Below are 20,555 nucleotides of genomic sequence, written 5' to 3' on the forward strand. Positions count from 1 at the left end.
AGGCAGAGCATGTAATAGATCAATGCGTCGTTTCCTTGGTATTGAGTGGTCCTTGACTAATCGAAAATCTGTAACAATTGTACTTGCCAAGAACAAGCAGAACCACATCCCTAGCTGCCTTTGCTAGTGCAGTTTGACCCATGAACTTAAGTTTGGAAAATTATGTCATGGTGATTGGTCCTGCAGAAGATGGACGCCATGGAAGTGTTTTCCTTATTCAACGCCTTTTGTTGCATCCTGAGCTGTCCTCAGAGATCTTCCTGTATTTTCAAACGAAACTCATGTCTTTATGGCTCCATCAAGAGTCGTCTTCTTTTTTCTCTCTCTTTTTTAACTGCGATGCAAACCCGTGAATACCTATCCAAGCTGGATGATCCATATCAGATTCAGTTTTTTTTTTGCTAAAATGTTTTTAACATATACCAACCCAAATTAAGATCTGTACAATTTAAACCCAAATTTGATTTTTATTAGTTATAGAACTCTAATTGAGAAGGAAATGGAAAGAAAGAAAGAAAGAAAGAAAGGGAAGATATCGGAAAAGAAAATTAACATATACTTAAATATGTAGTTTAACACAATTTATTTATTTTGTAATATATATATGTTGATTATATAATCTCCAACCTTGTCTTAGGAACATAATGGGTGTAATAGATTACAGCTGTGGCAATTTGGGAGCAATTAATTATTTGAAGAAGTTATACGGTTCCACATATTTGGTAGTGGATAATTCACCGAACTCGAAAGCATGATGAGTTCTTCCTTGTTAAAAACAAAACTAAAGCTGTTTTGACGATGTTGTGGAGATGCATACGGAAACTGGAGATGTTTGATATTGCTTCTCTCTTATAATCTTTGCTCGGTGGATGGATCGTCGACTCCTTTGGATGTTGAAATCTTAATCTTAGTTCGTTTGCCATTTTTCACGAGATGATTCATTTCTGTATCCTCGTGAACCCAATCGTCATTTCCTTTGTTTCACGCAACTGTTGTTTGCTTTACTGGTATTGTCTGCTCGTCAGCCGGTGGGGATGAAGTCTTGTAGTCCTTGCTTTTACCCCATACTACAAGATATAGGCCTGCAACTATGATAATGGCACCGAGTATCCTGTAAAATTTAAGATTTGTTAGGTTCTTGGTGATCTGTATATATACAAGCACCACGCACGAAACTGCGCATGCTGCTATGCGTAGTGATCGAGCACCATGTCTATAGAGATACCTTCCCAGGTACATTTGCTCAGCCCAAATGATGGAGCTCATGACAGCAACAATAACCATGCACAAGGGACTGAAAGCTGTTACGAAAACGGGCCCTCGATCTTTCATTACTATTCCTTGAATGTAATAAGCTAGCCCTGAGCAGAAAATACCCTGCATGCATTGCATTTCACAGAAGTAACTAAGGTGCTCTGTTTCTTTGTTATGTATCATTTGTTAGCAGTGATATATCATTTACAACAGAGGAAGTAGTTTTTTTTTTATATAAAAAAAAAAAACAGATTAGTAATGATTGTTTTCTTTCTTTTTTTCAATCAAGAAGGTGTAGTCTAATTCAACCACTACAATGGTTCTAGAAACAATTGCTTGAGTGTTCATTTCAGAGTATACTCTGATGAGAGCAATTTCTTTAATTAGGTCGGTCAAGTTGTACGTGGGCTTTATTATTAATTTAGTTTTCCCCCCTTAATAGCTGGTTTGATTTTCTTACACTGTAGACGGCTGCAAGTAATTTCATATCCCAGTTTATAGCCCAGACAGAAGGTTTTCCGTTTTCTGCTACCAGTGCCACCACGGCGCCCTCAATTGTGCCAAGCAGGCAAATCCAAGCCGTCAGAGAGAGTTCTACAGGATAGGATTTCAGTGTGATGGCCTAGAGAAATGAATCAGAGGTTAAAATTGTCGAGGAGATCTATCAAAAGATTAATTGTGTTCTATGCAAGGCATGCTGGCAACTTACTTGCAGAATCATGAAACAGGCCCAGCTGAAGCACCCCACGGTGATCATTAGTGCACCCTTGATTGAGCTATGGAGATCAGTTCCACCAGTCCCGTTTTCATGATAAGCATTTCCTTTTATCCGAAAGAACTCGATCAATGGGCCTTTCATTAGTGTCATCAACATTGCTCCAGCAACTGTTGCTATGGTCCCAGCCAGCTTAGCTTGGCTGTGGAGAGATCCGATCTTCACTTTCTCAAGCCTAGGCAGGAAGAAGCAGTATTTAGATGCAACAAGAACATCGACAGTGTTTTTAAGTAATACTAGTAGGTGCTTTACAGTTTATCTATATCCTTTGCAATGCAGCTAAATTGCACTTGATATTATCTCACAGTTACCTAACGATCCAAGCGATTATAAAGGTAATTGCAGGAAGAACATTGACAATAGCAGCGGCAAATGTTGCTGTTGTGTACTTCATCCCTAGAAAATACAAGTTTTGGTCGATAACAGGCCTGCCCAGGTAGAGATTTTTATATTGTTAAGGGTTATCAAAGGAATAGAAAGAAGGAAAATTGGATTTGTTATTAGAAAATTACTCCAGTAAGCTGAGCGCCACTAGCTTGATGAAGATTGAGAGAGTCATCTTCGGCCTGAGTTTCCTGTTTAAAAAAGGAAGAGAAATTAAGGCAAGACATTATTGTTTGTTCAGTTTTAGTTGTGTGTGTGTGAGAGAGAGAGAGAGAGACTTGTCTAGAATTGCTGCGAAGGGGGCAATGACAACAGTGGCAACGGCATGGCGATAGACCACAAGCACATAATTGCTCATCCCTTGATTCAGCGCAGCCTTGGACAGAATATCCATCCCTGCAAACCCAGTTTGCAAGAATATAACAGCAACGAAGGGCTTTGCTCTATCAAAGCTATTCATATCAACCACACAGCTTAGACACAAAAACCTGATAGGAAAAAACTTATTTAGGCACAGAGTTTTATGAGACTATAATGGCAGCGCTACGGTTCCTTTTATACAGGTCTTAATTTCCTGATGATACGTGTAAATAATATGTATGCAGATTCCACTAACGCCAAAAGGACCCACGACACGAGCAGACCCACAGACCAAATGCGTTTGGTTCATCAGAATTCCATTACTACTTAGCCATTTGTGCACCATGTCAGTGCTTCCATTTAACGTTTTCATACCTTTGCATGGTCGTGCTTCCCTGCTCTTAGTGGAGTTGCTTTCTACATAATATTTGTTCCCTGATTGGTCTGTACTTTGTAATATGCAAGGACCCTTATTTGAAAAAAGCCCTAGCTAGTAAGTTATTAGAGTTTCTTTCCCCTGTCAAAATTTATTTGCACCTTTTCTTTCTCTACGTTATAAAACAGTTCGATCATAAAGTGCGAGCGAGCAAAACCCCCTACGAGCACTGACCTTTGTAGAGCAAAAACGAGGGGCTAACCTGATATAATAATAATTTTTTTTATAAATTAGTCTACCAACTCTCGTAGAATGCATAATGACCTCACTGTGTAGATTAGTTTAGTGGTGATAAAAATATTTTTATTTAGAAATATATTAAAATATTTTTGAATATTTTTTTATTTTTAATATCAACTATTATAAACACTAAAAAGAATAAATTTAATTATTTAAAAAAAAAACATATCCAAACACAGCTAGAAATTCACTCCTGAATAGGCACAGATTAACGAAGGATGACCACAAGTTATCACTGATTAAAAGAGAGAGAAAGCTCTACTCCTGCTTCGTTTACCTATTAATCATTTTGGTATTGCTTTTCACATTTTATCGTAAAGAAATACAATGAAGTGACAAAACCTAGAAAAAAACCCTAGGAAGAAACGCAGAATCTGGCAGTGCTAGTATTTTAAGAAGAAGCTGTTAACTTGAATCTTGGAAAGTATGATCTATATATATATATTATTTATGCGGAGCGAATATTAAACCCAATAATCGATCGAGTTAAAAAATAAAAAAATAAAATGAAACAAAAAGAACCGTGAGAATATTCGGGCTAGATGTTGGTGTGAGCCTTCTGGAGGGCTTGCCCTCGCAAATAGGGCAAATGGGGTCGATTAGGGATAAGACACGCAAGAAATTCCACACACAATTGTTGACTAGATTCGTTTAAATTAAGCCACAACTGCTGAGTAGAACTCCATTCAAGGCCAGATTTGATGACCGACTTTGTCTTGGGTCTCGCTGCAGGAACCATGATCTCCCTTGCCAGCCATTCTTGGGGGCAAAAAGACGATCGATCTTCTACTGAATGCGTGTTAATGGTGTGTGACTCACGTCCCTTCCATAAGTGAATCATTCAGAGAATCTACCTTGTTTTTACCTGTTCCTCGCTCGATCTCTCTTTAGTGATCTTATCCTATACCAGGGCTGGGTCTTTTGCTGGCGCGACAGAGCTGAATCATTTAGCTGCATTGCTTTGGCCTTCACGTGCATCATTGAATCAATCGGTGTGCAGTAATCCAGCTAGGAAACCAGCGCGCACAGGGGCTTGCTATGCCTTCCCGCGGAAGGAGAAAATTATTTTTTAATTATAAATATATAAAATATTTTTTTAATTTTTAAAATTTATTTTTAACATTAAAATATCAAAATAATCTAATAATTTAAAACTACAATTTAAAATAAAATAAAAATCAGGATTTTATATAACTCTAGTTGTACTACGGCACCAACACAAAAAAGCATGCCACCCTCAAAATGTGTTTGTTCCTCAAAATGTGTGTGGTTTAGAATTCAAGGTAGAGTAAAAAAACTAGAAAACAATAAAAAAATATAGCTTTTATAATTGAGTCTTGTACATAATTAAATTGTATCCAATTTTAACTATAACTACAACTACAAAAGCAAAATAAAAAATATGTTTGTTTTTGAAGTTGAGGTTGAGTTTTATTTATGAGGTCCATCAAAAAAACTAGGAAAAACAAGAAAAATTAGCTTTTATAGTTGAGTTTTGTACATAATTGAATTGTACCCAACTTCAACCACAACCACAAAAGCTAAAATAAAAAATATGTTTGTTTTAGAAGTTGAGGTTGAGTTTTATTTATGATCAGGTCCATCAAAAAAACTAGGAAAAACAAGAAAAATTAGCTTTTGTAGTTGAGTTTTGCACATAATTGAATTGTACCCAACTTCAACCACGATCACAAAAGTTAAAATAAAAAAGGTGTTTATTTTAGAAATTGAGTGTTGAGTTTTATTTATGAAATCTATCAAAAAAAAAATAACTACAAGAAAAAAAAAGAAAAAATACCTTTTATAGATAATTCTTCTACATAATTAAATTATCCGCAACTTCAACAACAACCACACGAGCTAAAAGAAACCCAATTAATGGAGGATCACGTAAGAAAGACATGCCTGAGAGAGACCGAGCAACTGCAAAAGAAGAAGTGTATATAAAAGGAAAGTAGAATAATAGACGCACTTGGAAAGCTTAGAATATTATTATTTTATATATAAGAAAACGGTGATTGATTTGATCGTCGGAAGAGCACATCGGAAATCAACTTTCGATTGGCGTTTTGGTTGCAGGGCTCGATCCTGAACGGCCACACTCAAGCCGCCGGCATAAACAGACGTAAAAAAATAATATTTAGACATTAATAGTCCTGTGCTCTTACCAAAATTTCTTTTGATCTATAGAGAAATAATAAAGTTACACACTAATCTTTATTATTAGGAGGTGGTTTAATCGAAAAAAATTTATTTATTACTTTCTGCTATACTTTTTTTTTATCCAAAAGTTATTTATCTAATCTTCATTAAATCATCAATGATATTATTTGTTCTCTTGGAGTGACATGGATATTCAGAAACTATTTGATGTTTGTATTTTTATTATTTAATAACTTGATTGCAAATTACATTTGTATTTTAGTATATATGAAGAATGCACTAATTATTAAATTAATATTTTAAAATTCAGGTTGAAATCATGTCCAAGACGAGGAGAATTGATTTTTGAGAAAAAAATGACTTGAGGTACAATACTTGTCTTTCACAACACAAAATTGAAGTAAAAATAATTATTAATGTATACTAAAAGGCTCTGGTATTTTCCTTAGCAATGAAAATTAAATGCCTCGGCAAATTCATTTTGGTCCTCGAGAGTTTGAGGATCTTTTTGTTCTTGATTTTAATTTTTTTTTTATTAATTTTATCATTTAATATTAGTTTTATTCAATATTGAACTTTATAATTTATTTCAATTTGTTTTATATGAAGTTACCCGATCTCTTGATCTGGGTCGTAAGTTTTGCAAGTTAGTTGTGCTGATTCCGATTAGTTTTTTGTTATTTTTAATTATGTATTTTTTAATTTTATTTTTCAACATTAAATTGATTAATTATTTGATTTTTATGGGGTTATTACAGTCTCATGACCTAGGTTGCGAATTTTGCAGGTTAATCAGGTTGACTTGAATTTGTTTTGTTTATGTTTTAATTGAATTTTTTTTTCAATTCCATCATTCATAATAGGTTATTTGAAAATTGAAATTTTTTATTTTTTTCCTACAGAGTTATCACAATCTCCAGACCCGGGTTTGATAAGTTAATCCAAGTTGATCCAAGTATTTTTTTTCTTTATTTTTTAATTTTTTTCAAATATAATCCTTTAACAATGGGTTGATTGAGGATTATGATTTATATATATTTTTTTAATTTTCTTTCAGCCAACTCCATGATCCATGTCACAAGTTAGGCCGGTTGACTTGGGTTTTTTCTCCTTTTTAAGTTGATTTTTTTATTTTATCATTCAATATTTGGTTGATTGAGAATTTTATTTTGGGTTGCGTTTTATGAGTTTATCTTGGTTTTATAACCTAGGTCATGGGTTAGTTAATTGACTCGAGTGGTTTTTTGTGTCCTTTTTATAATTGATTTTTTTTTAATTTCATCATTCAACATTATAGTAATTAAGAATAGACCTTTATAATTTATTTCTATTTATTTTATATATAGTTATCTCGGTTTCATGATCCATGTTTGACAGATTAACTTGGTTAACTTAACTCATTCTTTTAGTTGATTTTTTTTTAATTTCATTCTTTAACATTAGATCGATTGAGAATTGAGTTTAATTTTGTTTCTTCTATAGGGTTATTAGGATCTTGTAACTTGTGTAGTGAATTTGATAAGTTAACTCGAGTTAATCTAATATATTATTGTTTCAATATTTTTTTAAAAAAATATTATCTTAATCTTTTTAATCAAACTATATATTTATCAGTCATTAAGTTTATCTTTGATTTTGCGAAGTCGATTAAATAATATCAAATTAATTCCAATAAAGTTTAATATTTTTTTTGTGCACATGGGATATTTTTCTTACACCTAACAAAATTAAACACAACCGATGCTATAGCGTGGACATAATATGATTTTATGTGCAAAAAATCACAATCGGTAATTTTTTTTTAAAAAAAAAATCTTCAACTTGTCATTTTAGCTTTGGCCCTTGTGAGCAACGATCCCGACTCCATCCCTACCAGCAATATATCTCTCTGCTGAACAGTTATTTTCACCCCACTCAAGGTCAGTCCGTGGTCAAGGATTCAGAGGGCACCAAAATCTTATCACCGACACTATAAAACTTTCATCATTTGTTCTATTATGCCTTTACAAGGGACGAGGACATGTATATATTCGAGTGCGTTTCGTTTTTGGTATCTTGGAATTTGATAAAATAAAATAAAATAGGTTTAAAAAATTATTTTTAGTTGTGTTAAAATACATGTTTTGATTATAAAAAACAGTTAAAATTATTATTAAATGAAAAATAATTAAAAGATATCTAGTTAAAATTATTTTTGACAGTGTTGTTAATAATAAAATAACTAAAAAAAACATATAATAATTTTATAGTTTTGCATTACATTACATTATTGTGCCCTGGATTATTAATATATCATAAATACAACAAGTGTGATATTAAAACTCTATTTTTATTGTTTATTAAACCAGTTATGATCTCGAATGCTTTATTCATGCTTTCGTAGCTATATTTCTCACTACTTCCTTTCTAGCATCCATCAATATCTCTTTAATTACCCTTTTTGTTAAAGTTTTTGCTCGAATCTAGTTTAATATTTATTAAAAGCCCGTCCAGGAATGAATATCGTCAATGGTTCTCTCTCTTTTTTTGTCAACAAAGACAGACGGAAAGAAAGGTAAAGACAAAGGTAGAGGTTAAGGCTATCTTCGAAGCACTGTATTTTCAACGGTTTTTCGGGATGTGCTTGGAAGTGTGGTTATGATTATTTTTTAGTATTTTTTATTTAAAAAAATATATTAATAATATTTTTTTATTTTTTAAAAATTATTTTTAAAATTAGTACATCAGAATAATTTAAAAATATCAAAAACATATTAATTTAAAATAAAAAAAATTAAAATTTTTTAAAAACACCTTTTAAACACATTGTCAAACGTCCGCTTGAAAAGATAGACTACGAATAACATAGAACTTAGCAAAAGCAAGTTAAAATGATTATTTGAGAGGATTATCTATTTAAAAATATATTAAAATAATTTTTTTATTTTTTAAAAGTGTATTAAAATGATGTGAAAATATTAAAAAAATATTAATTTAAAATTAAAAAAATAAAAATAATTTAAATTTTTTCAAAACTATTTTTATAACGCAGAAAATAAATAGTTACTTCCCAATAAATAAGATCTGACCTCAATTATTGATGAAGCTACTATTTAAACCACAACTTCTTATAAATCAAGATTCACTATGTTTCTGTGGTTGCGAGAAAAAGCAAACGCAAACGCAAACTTACAAACAGGCCCACGTCTCTTAACAACTTTTATAGCTGCCTCGACGTGGATAACATTGTCCTCCATAATGGTTATGGTGTAGATGCCATGCCACCCAGCCCCTTCGTATATGTATTGTTGAAGCTATCTGATAATTAAAATATATATATATATATATATATATATATATATATATATATATATATATATATATCCTAAACATAGGTTTTAGATATTGGGGTTATTTATGTCCAAAAAAAATAACGCTGCCCTCACCGTATTTTTTTTACAAAATATTACCTTAAAATTTAGAAAAAGATTTGTTTTTTTTTTATTTCCATTAGTTATCAATATTTTTTCAGTTTATTTTTTTCCTTTTTTTATAAAATAAATATAATTTTAATGTCGGTCCAAAAATACCTTAAATAAATAAATACATGAATTAATGCAATGATTAGTCTAAACCCACACCAATTTAAATGGAAACAAACCAAACACGTTGGCCCATACATGTCCACACAAAGCATTTTATGATCCCACAATGAGCAAGCGGACCGAAATAAAACTAGTGGACCAGACCAAAAAAAGAATGTCGGCCCATCTAAATCAAGAGGCCCAAAATCAGAGTAAAAAAAGGGAAAAAGGGGCTCTATAAAGCCCAACCAGATTTCCTTTAAAACTTGACAGCCCAGCCCAATGAACATTACATTACCCCTGTTACTGTTTTGAAGATCCAAGCTAATTAACCTTTGGACCTGCTCAGCCTCTCTTTCGTTCTTTTTTTTATTTACAGGTTCACGTAGGCATGCAATTATTCCAGGGAAGAAAAACTTGTTGAAACATAGTTAATGGTTCTACAGAAACGGAAAAAAACGGGGACTAAGCCTCTTCTACTGCCCAAATTGCAGATTTGATACACATGCACATTCATACCTTAAAAACTACAGGAAATCTGCAGATTCGAGCAAACTTTATATCATGTATTGCAAGAGAAAAAAGAAGCATACAAAGGTATTTGGACCTGATATTGCAAAGCTAATTCTCTTTGAATGAACAGGAATTGCAAGGAAAAAATTATGTGATTGCCTTTGCCTGTCAAGGTCACTCTGCCACTTTGCTCCCTGTCTCTCTCATTTTTTCTCCTGTTCTTGTCCGGTGTTCTCCTTTCAGTTCCTATTGATGCTCCTTTTATAGGCAAGCAATACCCCTCTTCAGGAAACAAATCACAGACTTTACGAGGGTTGATTCTTAGAAATCAACTTAATTGCTGACCACCAATGTCGCATGGTTTGTGGAGAGCGAATCGTACACCAGAATGAAAAGGTCTGGCTAGCTGATCCAGGAGGCATGTTTGACTCAGAATCAATAGCTGGTTCTGAGAATTAAACTCTGATTTTCTGCGCCAAAAATTATAGGTAATTTATAAGAGTACCTTCGATGGAAAATGTTATATTAAAGAGATAAATTGATAAAATGATTTTTTAAATAATATAAATATAACTTTTTTGTTTATGTACATTTTAATAATAAAAAACTATTTAGAAAAGTCAATTATATTTTAATATATTTTATATTAAATTAATTTTAATATAACTATACAATGTTGGCCAATGAATATAAAACAAATAAATAAAATATTGGCCAACAAAGAAAATGTACTTTCATTTATTTTTGTTTTTTCTATATAAAAATATAGTCTTGAATAACTATTTTATTTATTCATTTAACTAATCGGTTAGAATCCTTAAAACCAAATATAAAAACTAAAAGTAAAATTTTATCATTTGACCTAACATGTTTCTCTCGTTTTTTGCGCCATCACGAGACTTAATCAGGACCAAAATCAAGCTCTAAAATTGCATGAAAAGTTGTAGTTTTTTCCCCTTTCTTTTTTTCATAAATCTGCAAAGAATAAGAATGAAACGGCGTCATTTCCTTTTGATCTTCATCAGCATGTTCTTTTCTTTTCAAGTAAAACGCACCGTTTCATTCATCACAATGAAATAAAAATGCCCAAACCATCCAGGGATTTGGGTCTGCAAATCATGTCTGAATTAACCAGGAGTGTCTTTTCTCCATCACCGTAGGAACCCAAATAAAACTACATTGTCTGTCAATCTCTTCACATGCAGAGGTTGTTGACTTTGTTGCAAGTAGGAATAACTAGGATTAAAATAACAAACAGAGCAATCCTTTCAAGTTCATTTTGTAACCAAATAAAAAGAATTATTGTTATTTAAAGATAATTTTATTTATTAAATACAATATTATTTTGGAGAGAATATATAAAAAAAAATCCTCAGAGTTGATTGCTAAATCACCATAAATTGAAAAGTTTTCGAATTTTTGATAGAAGTAATAGGTTGGTACAATCGAAGCAATCCTGCACCCCGAAAGAAATAAAAGAAAAAATAAAATTAAATTAAAGTGTGCATTTATTTTATCAAGTTTAAAAAAAATTAATTTTTTAAAATATTTTTATTTGGAGATACATTAAAATAATATTATTTTTTAAAAAAATTATTTTTAATATTAGTACATTAAAATCATATAAAAACAATTAATTTAAAATTAAAAAATTAAAAAATTTTAAAAAATAAAAATAAAAATAAACGAGTTGGACGGATATCTTCACAAGTGGAAACATCACCTAAATTACCAAGGAAAGGCTCAATGAGACAAAAGTGCCCTTCCAACAGCACATGACAAGAGGAGGATGTGTCAATTGACATCGGAATTTAAGAATTGAACAAATCAGAGGTGGCGGCGGCTGGCCTTGAACAATCCTCCTTGATTTCTAGAACTGAATGGTCAGCTCTTGTCTTGGTCAAAAGCAAACTAATCAAATCCCACATCGTATCAATTAGTAAAGAAGAACTTAGATTCTCCCTGCAACACTCCAACTATTCCTTCCCCTCGCTCCCTACCTAGCAGTTCGAGCAAGTATTCAAAAGGTAAAGCTGTTGCTGCTCTTGCCGTATAAAAACCATTAAAAAAAAATCATAACCAGAAGAATAATTTCTTGTAAACTCATCAATTCAATCAGCAAAAAAAGCATGAGATTTGCAGGCCAACCAGCCTTGGAGTAATGGATACGCCTTCCCACGGTGATCCCGGGCAGCGTGATAGGAACTGTAGGGTAGAATAACTGGTACGCTGTCTGTCACTGGTTTCTACTCTTGCTTCCACGCAACTCCCTCACCTTTCCTTCCCCTGTCAAATGATTTTCATGCTATGAGAAGGAAGGAACCTTCTCCAAAGGCACTCGAAACTCTTCGATCCATTATTCCGAAATGCGTAACAAAAATAAAAAGAAGCAAGAAAAAAAACGATATAAAATTATAAAAAAATTAATTAAAAATTAAAAAAATCAGAAACTTTTTTTACCGCAAAAACAAATACACTCGTGTAATGGAATACCATGGTGGTGGTATGAGATCTGGTTTCTGTTAGGACAACTTAGAATTACAAACGACACCCTGCACGATATTCTCATGCCATGTCTACCAATTTCTGATTAAGATTTCTCAACACGTGTACGGTGTACCTGTGTTAAATTAATAATACAAACGACCGAGCGAGGACACCTTAACGTCCAGTTGAATGTTGAACAAACAGCACCGCAGGACCGTTAGGAACTCCGTCAACGTCTTTCGTCGGTCCCCAAAAAAAAAACCAGATGCCCAATAACTACTCAACACGTAATAAACCGGCACAGCTGGCGACCATCCGATATGAGATATTCGAATATACGTGGATTCCATGAGCTGAAACGAACTGTAACTACAGGTAAGTCCCTTTTTTAGTGATAATTTTATTTAAGTCCCTATGCAACAAGATTAAGACACTTTACGTCAAATCCATCATATTTTAATCAATCGTATCCCCGTGAACATCAATTAGTGACAGGATTCTATTTTCATTGTTCTTCTTTCTTGCACATGCCATCCCTAAGCACTCCTTGCCAGCAAAGAACTGAATGTTATTTGTTGTGCAGTGATATTTTCTTAAAATTAATTGAATACATGCCATGTCCATTAGAATTTAGTTTTAATAGCAGAGAAGAATATTGATATATTATTTTAGTTAATTTTTTTCTGAACTCCTTGTGTATTTGATGGGCAGTGATTGAGGGAAGCGTGTGACAGTAGTAGGATGGTATTGCTTAATTTTGAGGTTTATAGACTCAATGGAAAGTATCATTATACTTGGAGGACTTGCGTTTCCTTTAATTAGTTGATTCTGCTTTTAGGGCCTTTAAAATAGGGAAAAAGGAAAGAGAGCGGGAAGAGAACGCGTATTAACATTCATTTGTCTACCCGAGCGCTTTCTATAATAAGCAGAGAATTTATTGCCTTTATTGTTACTCATCTCCTCTCCAAATATTCTTTCTTTCTTCTTAGAGCAGATAGATCTGCGCGTTGTTCGTTTCTGAGAAGAGCTTATTATAACCATACCGCCACTCCGGCTCCCTGGCTAGTATTCCAGGTATGAATCCAGTTCGGATTTAAGTGATTTATCTTTTCTGCTAATGGATCTGATTGTTGTAGAGTATTATCTTGGGTGGAGAAAAATATCTTCGTTTTTATAGCCAGCTATGTAGATCATTGGATTTTATGCTTGTTGATTCTATGCTGTTTTTATGTTTTCATTTGATTTTCGAATCTTGATGTTTTCCTCAAAATATTCGAGTCTCAAAGCATTTTTAGCCTGACCATGCATACAATCTTCCCGTGCCTTTTGTTTTTCTTTTTCGAAAACGTTAAAAAACCGACAAAATGCTGTTAAGACTTTTGAAAACCAAAACAAGGCTGTTTTGTGATGGTCGTTGTCGGTTGGAAAATGATACCAGGCGGTTGATGTTTGTCCGGTGTGTTAGTTCAGTTTCGAAAGTTAAATGAGTTTCTGTTTGCATTTAAAAGGTTTAATAATGTCATTTATGAAGACTTCAGTTACCAAGTTGTTCGAAACTTTGCTAGCTTTATTTTATTTAAGCATCATATCGTATAAGGAAACTTGTGGGAGATTGGAAAATCAGGTGATTACTGCTAATATATTATCTGTTTGTCCTGGTCCATGTTCAATGCTGTTATTTTAGATGCACTCTTAATTTGAGAATCTACAACAGATTATCGATGCCTGCAAAATGAGCGGTTAAGTAGATTGTAGATCGCATGTGCATTCTGAGTGTACAACGAATGCAGTAGTGTCTAAACTCTTGATGTCTGTGTTCCCAGATTTAGACATGGCTCCTCCTATTGAGACCCCCATTAAACTTCCTATCTCTCGCCATTCCTCACACCCACCTCTTAATGAAAGGATACTTTCATCAATGAATAGGAGATCTGTTGCTGCGCATCCTTGGCATGATCTGGAGATTGGTATGCAATGTCAATATAAGTGATGCAGAATTAATTAATACTTGATTAACGATTATTCCTGCTGTTGTTGGTAGAATAACATGCTATATTTTTGTGTGTGTTTTTTGGGACAAATCAATTCAGGACCTGAAGCTCCAAAGATATTCAACTGTGTAAGGATATTGAACCTCTCTACCACCATTTTATTTCGTAGTGTTTCTCGGATACTTGTGTGAAGAGAGCATGCTGTCATGGATTAATATCATAAAATAGCAACAAATACGTCAATCTTATTACTTTGTATTGACAAGAGTCGTAAAGAGTAGGAATACTCGTGCTGCTATTTCAGGCACTGATGTACCAGAAATCTTTTCTTCCATTAATCTTTTTCTTGTTGTTTGGAGTAGATGGGATTGAATTATATTGGCAGGATTCAGTTGAATTTAAACACGCTGCCCTTAACTGAAAAGAGATGAGATCTCTATTTAAGTCAGAGTAGTGTTATCCTTGAAAACTTTTCTTCCCTGTTTAACCAAACACCCCATCATTGCCTTCCCCTTTATTCCCTGATGGGATCCACGTGACTTTCCTCTTCCAAAAATGGACACCGTAGCCAACAACCTCTAGAGTTGCTCATCATCGTAAGATAAAACCTACTGTAGCGATCATACTCTCAGTTAACCATGAATCCTTCAAAACCGATTCAAATAAACTACGAAAAAATGAAGAAAAAAAGCCACCACAATACATCTCTGTTATCTCTAAAATCACCATTTTTTGCCCTTACATACACCCCATCTTTTTACAGCTCAAAGAACCTTTGCATTGTTAGTCGCATCACATCAGTCTGTTGGTAAGCAAAAAAATAATGTAACCACAGAATCAAAATAGATAATTCTGTTGGTAAGCAGAAAAATAATGTAACCACAGAATCAAAATAGATAATTGAGAAGTACAGGAACCCAACTGTCCTATCTATTTAGTCTCTCTAAAAAAAAGGAGTCGAATTCAATTCAATGGAATTTTATACTTTCTTGGCTTTCCAATAGCCTGTATATTCATGAGATCCAACTAAGCAACTTGGTAGTTTATGTACCATAAAATTACTTGTTTTCCTATTTGGTATCTGCTTTGAGAGTTTGACTTGAATATATGGTTTCTGTATCTTCACCAAATATATAAGTGAGAAGACATGAGAACTTTGACTGACTGGTGGTAAACAAGCTGCAGTCCTTTAGACGTTCTTGCTTTGAGCAAGGTCCGCTGATGACATGGAGAATTTGTGCAGGTGATTGAAATAGGGAAAGGGGGCAAGGTGAAATATGAACTTGACAAAAAAACTGGACTGATCAAGGTAATAACATGTTGTAATCTCCCTAATTGTGCCCTTCGTTAATATACAACAGGTTGCTAAATGGTTGTATTTGCAGGTTGACCGTGTGCTTTACTCTTCAGTTGTATATCCCCACAACTATGGTTTCATCCCCCGCACTCTTTGTGAGGATAATGATCCCATGGATGTCTTGATTATCATGCAGGCATGTTGTTTGATGCAACCTTTTCTTGCAAATATCCCTCATTTCTTTTGTGATTGTCTTGCATGTGTCTGCTTGTTTGCATGATTGCCTAGAATCTGATTGGTTCCATCTCATGGGCTTCTTTGAAGTTTTGAGGTTTGCCACAAATTAAAACCTCAAAAAGAGTTATTAATTTTTTTTATGCACACCATGACTTCAGCATGTGAGCATACATACAGGACAACTTTTGAAATATTTTATCATCTGATAATAAATAAATTTATATATGCAGGAACCAGTTCTTCCAGGATGCTTTCTTCGCGCTAAAGCTATAGGACTGATGCCAATGATTGATCAGGTACATATCCCCAGTTGGAAAAATGTATTTTCTTTTTCCTTTTTACTGGACAAAAAGCTTTTTATTTAGTTATATTTGTTGACATTGACAAACTTAGGGTGAGAAAGATGACAAGATAATTGCGGTTTGTGCTGATGATCCTGAATACCGCCACTACAATGACATCAAGGAACTACCACCACATCGTTTAGCTGAGATCCGTCGCTTCTTTGAAGATTGTATCCTTTCAAGTATTTCTTAATTCTTTGCAACTCCCCGTAGAAAAGATAAAATCTTAACAGGCGGAACAATGTGCAGTATCTCTAGAAGCATAGGTTCTAAGCTTACACTGATCCTTATTTTGAAGTATTTGAAATAGATTATTTTCTCTTCCTTAATGGCACTTTCAGACAAGAAAAATGAGAACAAGGAGGTTGCTGTTAATGACTTTCTGCCGGCCTCTGATGCCTATGAGGCAATCCAGCATTCAATGTAAGTGACAAGTCTCTTCGAGACTCTAATCCAAACTCACACACCCTGATGAGAGAAGCAGCTGCCTTTGCCTTATTTTCTTTTGTTGATAAAGCTGCTTAGTCTATATCTTATCACTATGATGAAAATGTATGTTGATCCCAGAAGCAAGCATAAGACGTTAAGTTCTTGTTGCTCTTAAGAGTTTTTGTATTAATGGATTGAAATCCTAGCCTTTGAACATGTAACTTGTTGCCAAAACTAAGAACTTGGTTTAGTAACCGATAATTTCAGGATTAGGGTGTCTTAGAATAAGACACTTTGTTTAGCAGATTTAATTATTTCTCGTCTCCTTTTGCATTTTTTCATTTCCTTGCATTCTTCATCTTGTCATTTGATTTTTTTTTGTGGATTGTGGTTTTATTCTCATGCTATTTTTCTGCTATGTGAAGGAATCTTTATGCGGACTACATAGTGGAGAGCCTCAGGCGATAGATGTTCCAGCACACAAAAATCACAGGCCGATGCTTGAAGATGTATACGATGACGACGATTATGTTAGGGTTGCATGCTTCACAGTTGTAATAAACAGCGAAGAAACAAGGATAAGAAATTCTGGCGTTGGCTTGACTTCATAATGGTGCCTTATTTTTTTGTTGTTTTTTGTTTTTTCTTTTTCTTTTTTCGTTTGCCATCATTTGTTAATTTGTATGTATTGATTTCACTTATTTTTGAATTTATGATACTTTTTGTACGCGAGAAACGATAGTAATTATTTTTTCATATGATGAAAAAAAACATAATACTATAAGCAATTACTTGGTGTTCATTAGCTATGTGGCACCCAATTTGTAATAGGCTGGATAAATTTTATTTTCAAACGCAAAACGTGCACGTGTTTACCAAAAAAAAAATTGACATGGAAAAATATTATAATCACAAGTTGGAAACTGGGTTTTGTTTATCAATGATTGACTTGACTTGTATATATAAAAAAATTATTTGAAAATCAATAATAAATATATAAAAAAATATCATTAACAATGACTAAGAATTAAATTAAAAATAAAATAAAAAATAGATGTGTATTAAAATATATGATTAATGTTGACAATAACATGCTTGTGTTGAATAACTTTTTTTCAGATTATTGTTAAGTAACCTAAAGAGCGGGGGAAAAGTCGTGTAGCACATTATGGATTGGAACATGCACGGATGATTTTGTATTTCTCAAAAAATCTCATTTGCTTTAGTTTTCAGGGTAGTATAGTTTTTTTATATAATTCATTGGTAATTATTAAATTTATTGCGGAAAATTCAGCCTCTAATACTCAACTACTCTTTGGAGTGATACAAAAAAAAAAAAAAAACTTGTCTCTAAGCTTTTTTTATATTTTCATACTTTTATAGCATACTAAAATACATTAATAACCCTTCAAATAAAAAAATGAATAAAACTAGTGTTCAGAGGTTTTTTTTGTGTGTTTTTCATGCAATTTTTTTACTATAAAGTTAGTTTAGGAGCAATTTAGTAATTATAAAAATATAAAATATAATTTAAAAAAGTGATTCGTGCGAGTGCAATACATGTGGCGGCATGAATAAGGTGCTCGCGCCCTTCGAGAGGAGTATATGATGCCTCCCAAAGCCCAGAAACTCTCTATTGTCTTGTCGTTAGGAGCATCACATCATCCTTTTTCTATTAGGATAGGGTGTAGCGGTTTAATGTCGACAATGTTTTTTTTACTTTTCTTTTTTTTTTCTTTTTCCTCTCGCCGCTTTGTTTTGCAATTTAGCCTTCAATCTCAATTTGTGTTATGTTATTTGTTTCAATTTGGTTCTTATTTATTTGATTTTTTTATCATTTTGTTAGATTGATTTCTCTTTTCATTTTCAAAATTCAATCAAAAAATTACAGTTTTTCTCTAATTTATTTTTTATTTTAATTTTTATTCTCGTTATTTGAATTGTTATTTTGTTAAATTGATTTTTATTTTTAATTTCACTCTTCAATAAAAAAAAATTAGGTGTCCTCTAATTTATTTTTTATTTCCATGTTGATATTTTTAAATTTTAAATTTTATCTTTCAACATTTGATTGGTTCAATTTCACCCTTCAATCAAGAAAATTTAGTTTTTCTCTAAAAAATTTTTTCAATGTTGATCCTCATTTTTTTTAATTGTTGTTTTTTGTTTTGGATCCTTTTGTATATTTTTTTTATTTCATCCTTCAACATTTGATTAGTTGGAGATTGGGATTCATGACTTTTCCAGGTGGGGTGCTTTTAGTCCAATGACTCGGGTTACGTGTTTTAGAAGTTAACGTGGGTAGACATTATTTTTTTGTTTTTTTACTTATTTTCTTTTCTAATTTTATCATTCAGCATTGGTTTTTTATATATAAAAAATGGGTTTTGTATCTTCTTTGTTTTGTTTTATGGGTTATTCGGATCTCGTGACCTAAGCCGTTGATTTGATGAGTTAATCCAGGTTTATTCAACTCTTTTTATGGGGTTGCATTTCTTAAATGAGTTTTAATATTATTTTTTATGAAAAAAACAACAGTCCCACCCCACGACATAGACTTCTAGTATTACACTAAAAACTAAGAAACTTGGAGGCATGCATAGTGAAGCATGTTTATTCTTTCATTTCTTTTTTTTTCTCAATTTTTTTCTTCTAATTTTTATACTAGTCATTTGGGTTGTTTTTAGATCGGCCAATGACTAGATCATGTCAGCACAAATTTCACACATTTAATTTTAAATCCGAGTTAAAAAATGAGTCAAGTCCAGAGTTTTTTTCCCTTTCAATTTTATCTTCTTTATCCTTAGACTTTTTTTCATTATTCATCTAGATTGCTTTTAGACATGATAAGTTAACTGGTCACATCAAAGTAAATTTCATATTTTTAATCTTGACATAAAATTAGGTCGGGAGGTTTTTCTTTTAATTTCATCTTTTTTTTATCAATTTCATCCTCGAATTTTTTTACAATCATCTAGTTGTCTTTGTACTAATCAAGTTTAGTGAGTTATATCGGGCTAACTCCTATATATTTTAATTTTAAATCTATGTTAGGTAAGAAGTAGGGTTGAGAGGTTTCAAAGTTGATCAGTTAGGTTAGGTTTATTAACAATGTCCAATAGTTATCCATGGCCTTAACATTTTTTATTACTTAAAAAATTGATCTGACATGTAATGCAACATAAGCCTATAAACTAGTCTTCTAAACTAAAAGAACTAGGGTAAAACCTGAGCTGTTGTTTATATGAATAGTGAAAGCATTGTCCCTCTTTTTTTATTTTTTTAATTCTTTCTTTAAATTTTATTTTTTTAATTGGATCCTATTTGGCTTTTTTTTCAATTTCAACCTTTTAATATTTCATTGATTTTGAATTGGTCTTGATAATTTGATTTGAATTGCTTTTTATAAGGTAATCGTAATCTCAAACAAACATCATAATATTTTGTTAGTACTTAATTTTATGAGTGTATATTTTTGTTAGCATATCATTAAGTAAAAAATATTAAAAAAAATTTGTTAAATCTAATGGAATTCATAATCCGAATCAAAAGTCTGATGGCTTAAGTCATAAAGCTTGGGTTGATTCAATATATCTCTATCTCAATTTTTTTAAAAAAGATATCATCTTGATTTTGTTTTTAAGTCAAACTATACTTTTTACCAGTTTTATGGGTTATATTTGAACTCATCAAGTTAACTAGGTTACTTTGAAGCAACTTCTACGTGAGTTAATTTTAAATTCATATGAGATAAAGATTCAGGTTGAGAGGATTCGAGAATGACCCATTAAAATAGAGGGCCTTTTTTTACCTTTTTCTTTTTTAAAATCCCATCTTCCATCATTTTTTTTATTGAATCCTTTTAGATTTTTTTTTTTCATTCTTCAACATTTGGTTAATCTTGAATTGATCTTAATAATTTGTTTCAGTTTGTTTTCTATAAAGTTATCGCTGTCTTAAAAAAAATATCATAGTATTTGATCAGTGCTTAATTTTATGAATGTTTCTTTTTGTTATAATATCATTAAGTAAAAAATAGTTTTTTCAAAAAAGATTTGTTAAACTCAGTGAAGTTCATGATC

General features: G+C 32.4%; 2 protein-coding genes across 2 annotated transcripts; one reads left to right on the plus strand and one right to left on the minus strand.

Moving 5' to 3' along the window:
- Positions 1–535: 535 nt before the first annotated feature.
- LOC133687834 (WAT1-related protein At2g37460-like) lies at positions 536–2,919 on the minus strand. Its single transcript, XM_062107166.1, has 7 exons — positions 2,692–2,919; positions 2,542–2,604; positions 2,341–2,457; positions 1,964–2,204; positions 1,715–1,876; positions 1,226–1,377; positions 536–1,111 (listed from the first exon to the last, which is right to left on the minus strand). Exons 1-7 carry the CDS (start codon positions 2,871–2,873, stop codon positions 982–984), a joined length of 1,047 nt encoding a protein of 348 aa, XP_061963150.1. The 5' UTR covers positions 2,874–2,919; the 3' UTR covers positions 536–981.
- Positions 2,920–13,089: 10,170 nt separating this feature from the next.
- On the plus strand, positions 13,090–17,275 carry LOC133687970 (soluble inorganic pyrophosphatase 4). Its single transcript, XM_062107326.1, has 9 exons — positions 13,090–13,249; positions 13,999–14,142; positions 14,266–14,294; positions 15,410–15,475; positions 15,552–15,659; positions 15,931–15,996; positions 16,094–16,214; positions 16,386–16,467; positions 16,899–17,275. Exons 2-9 carry the CDS (start codon positions 14,007–14,009, stop codon positions 16,939–16,941), a joined length of 651 nt encoding a protein of 216 aa, XP_061963310.1. The 5' UTR covers positions 13,090–13,249; positions 13,999–14,006; the 3' UTR covers positions 16,942–17,275.
- Positions 17,276–20,555: the final 3,280 nt, after the last annotated feature.

Source organism: Populus nigra, chromosome 3 (genome assembly GCF_951802175.1).
Source record: "Populus nigra chromosome 3, ddPopNigr1.1, whole genome shotgun sequence".
In the NCBI taxonomy this organism is placed as follows: Eukaryota; Viridiplantae; Streptophyta; class Magnoliopsida; order Malpighiales; family Salicaceae; genus Populus; species Populus nigra.

Excerpts from the sequence above, each read along its gene's own strand:
- LOC133687970 (XM_062107326.1), top strand. The coding sequence starts at position 14,007 with ATGGCTCCTCCTATTGAGACCCCCATTAAACTTCCTATCTCTCGCCAT. Across the intron at positions 14,295-15,409 it reads CTCCAAAGATATTCAACTGT|GTGATTGAAATAGGGAAAGG; the intron begins GTAAGGATATTG and ends GAATTTGTGCAG. Across the intron at positions 16,215-16,385 it reads CCGTCGCTTCTTTGAAGATT|ACAAGAAAAATGAGAACAAG; the intron begins GTATCCTTTCAA and ends TGGCACTTTCAG.
- LOC133687834 (XM_062107166.1), bottom strand. The coding sequence starts at position 2,873 with ATGAATAGCTTTGATAGAGCAAAGCCCTTCGTTGCTGTTATATTCTTG. Across the intron at positions 2,458-2,541 it reads GTGGCGCTCAGCTTACTGGA|GCCTGTTATCGACCAAAACT; the intron begins GTAATTTTCTAA and ends CTACCTGGGCAG. Across the intron at positions 1,378-1,714 it reads TACTTGCAGCCGTCTACAGT|GGTATTTTCTGCTCAGGGCT; the intron begins GTAAGAAAATCA and ends CAATGCATGCAG.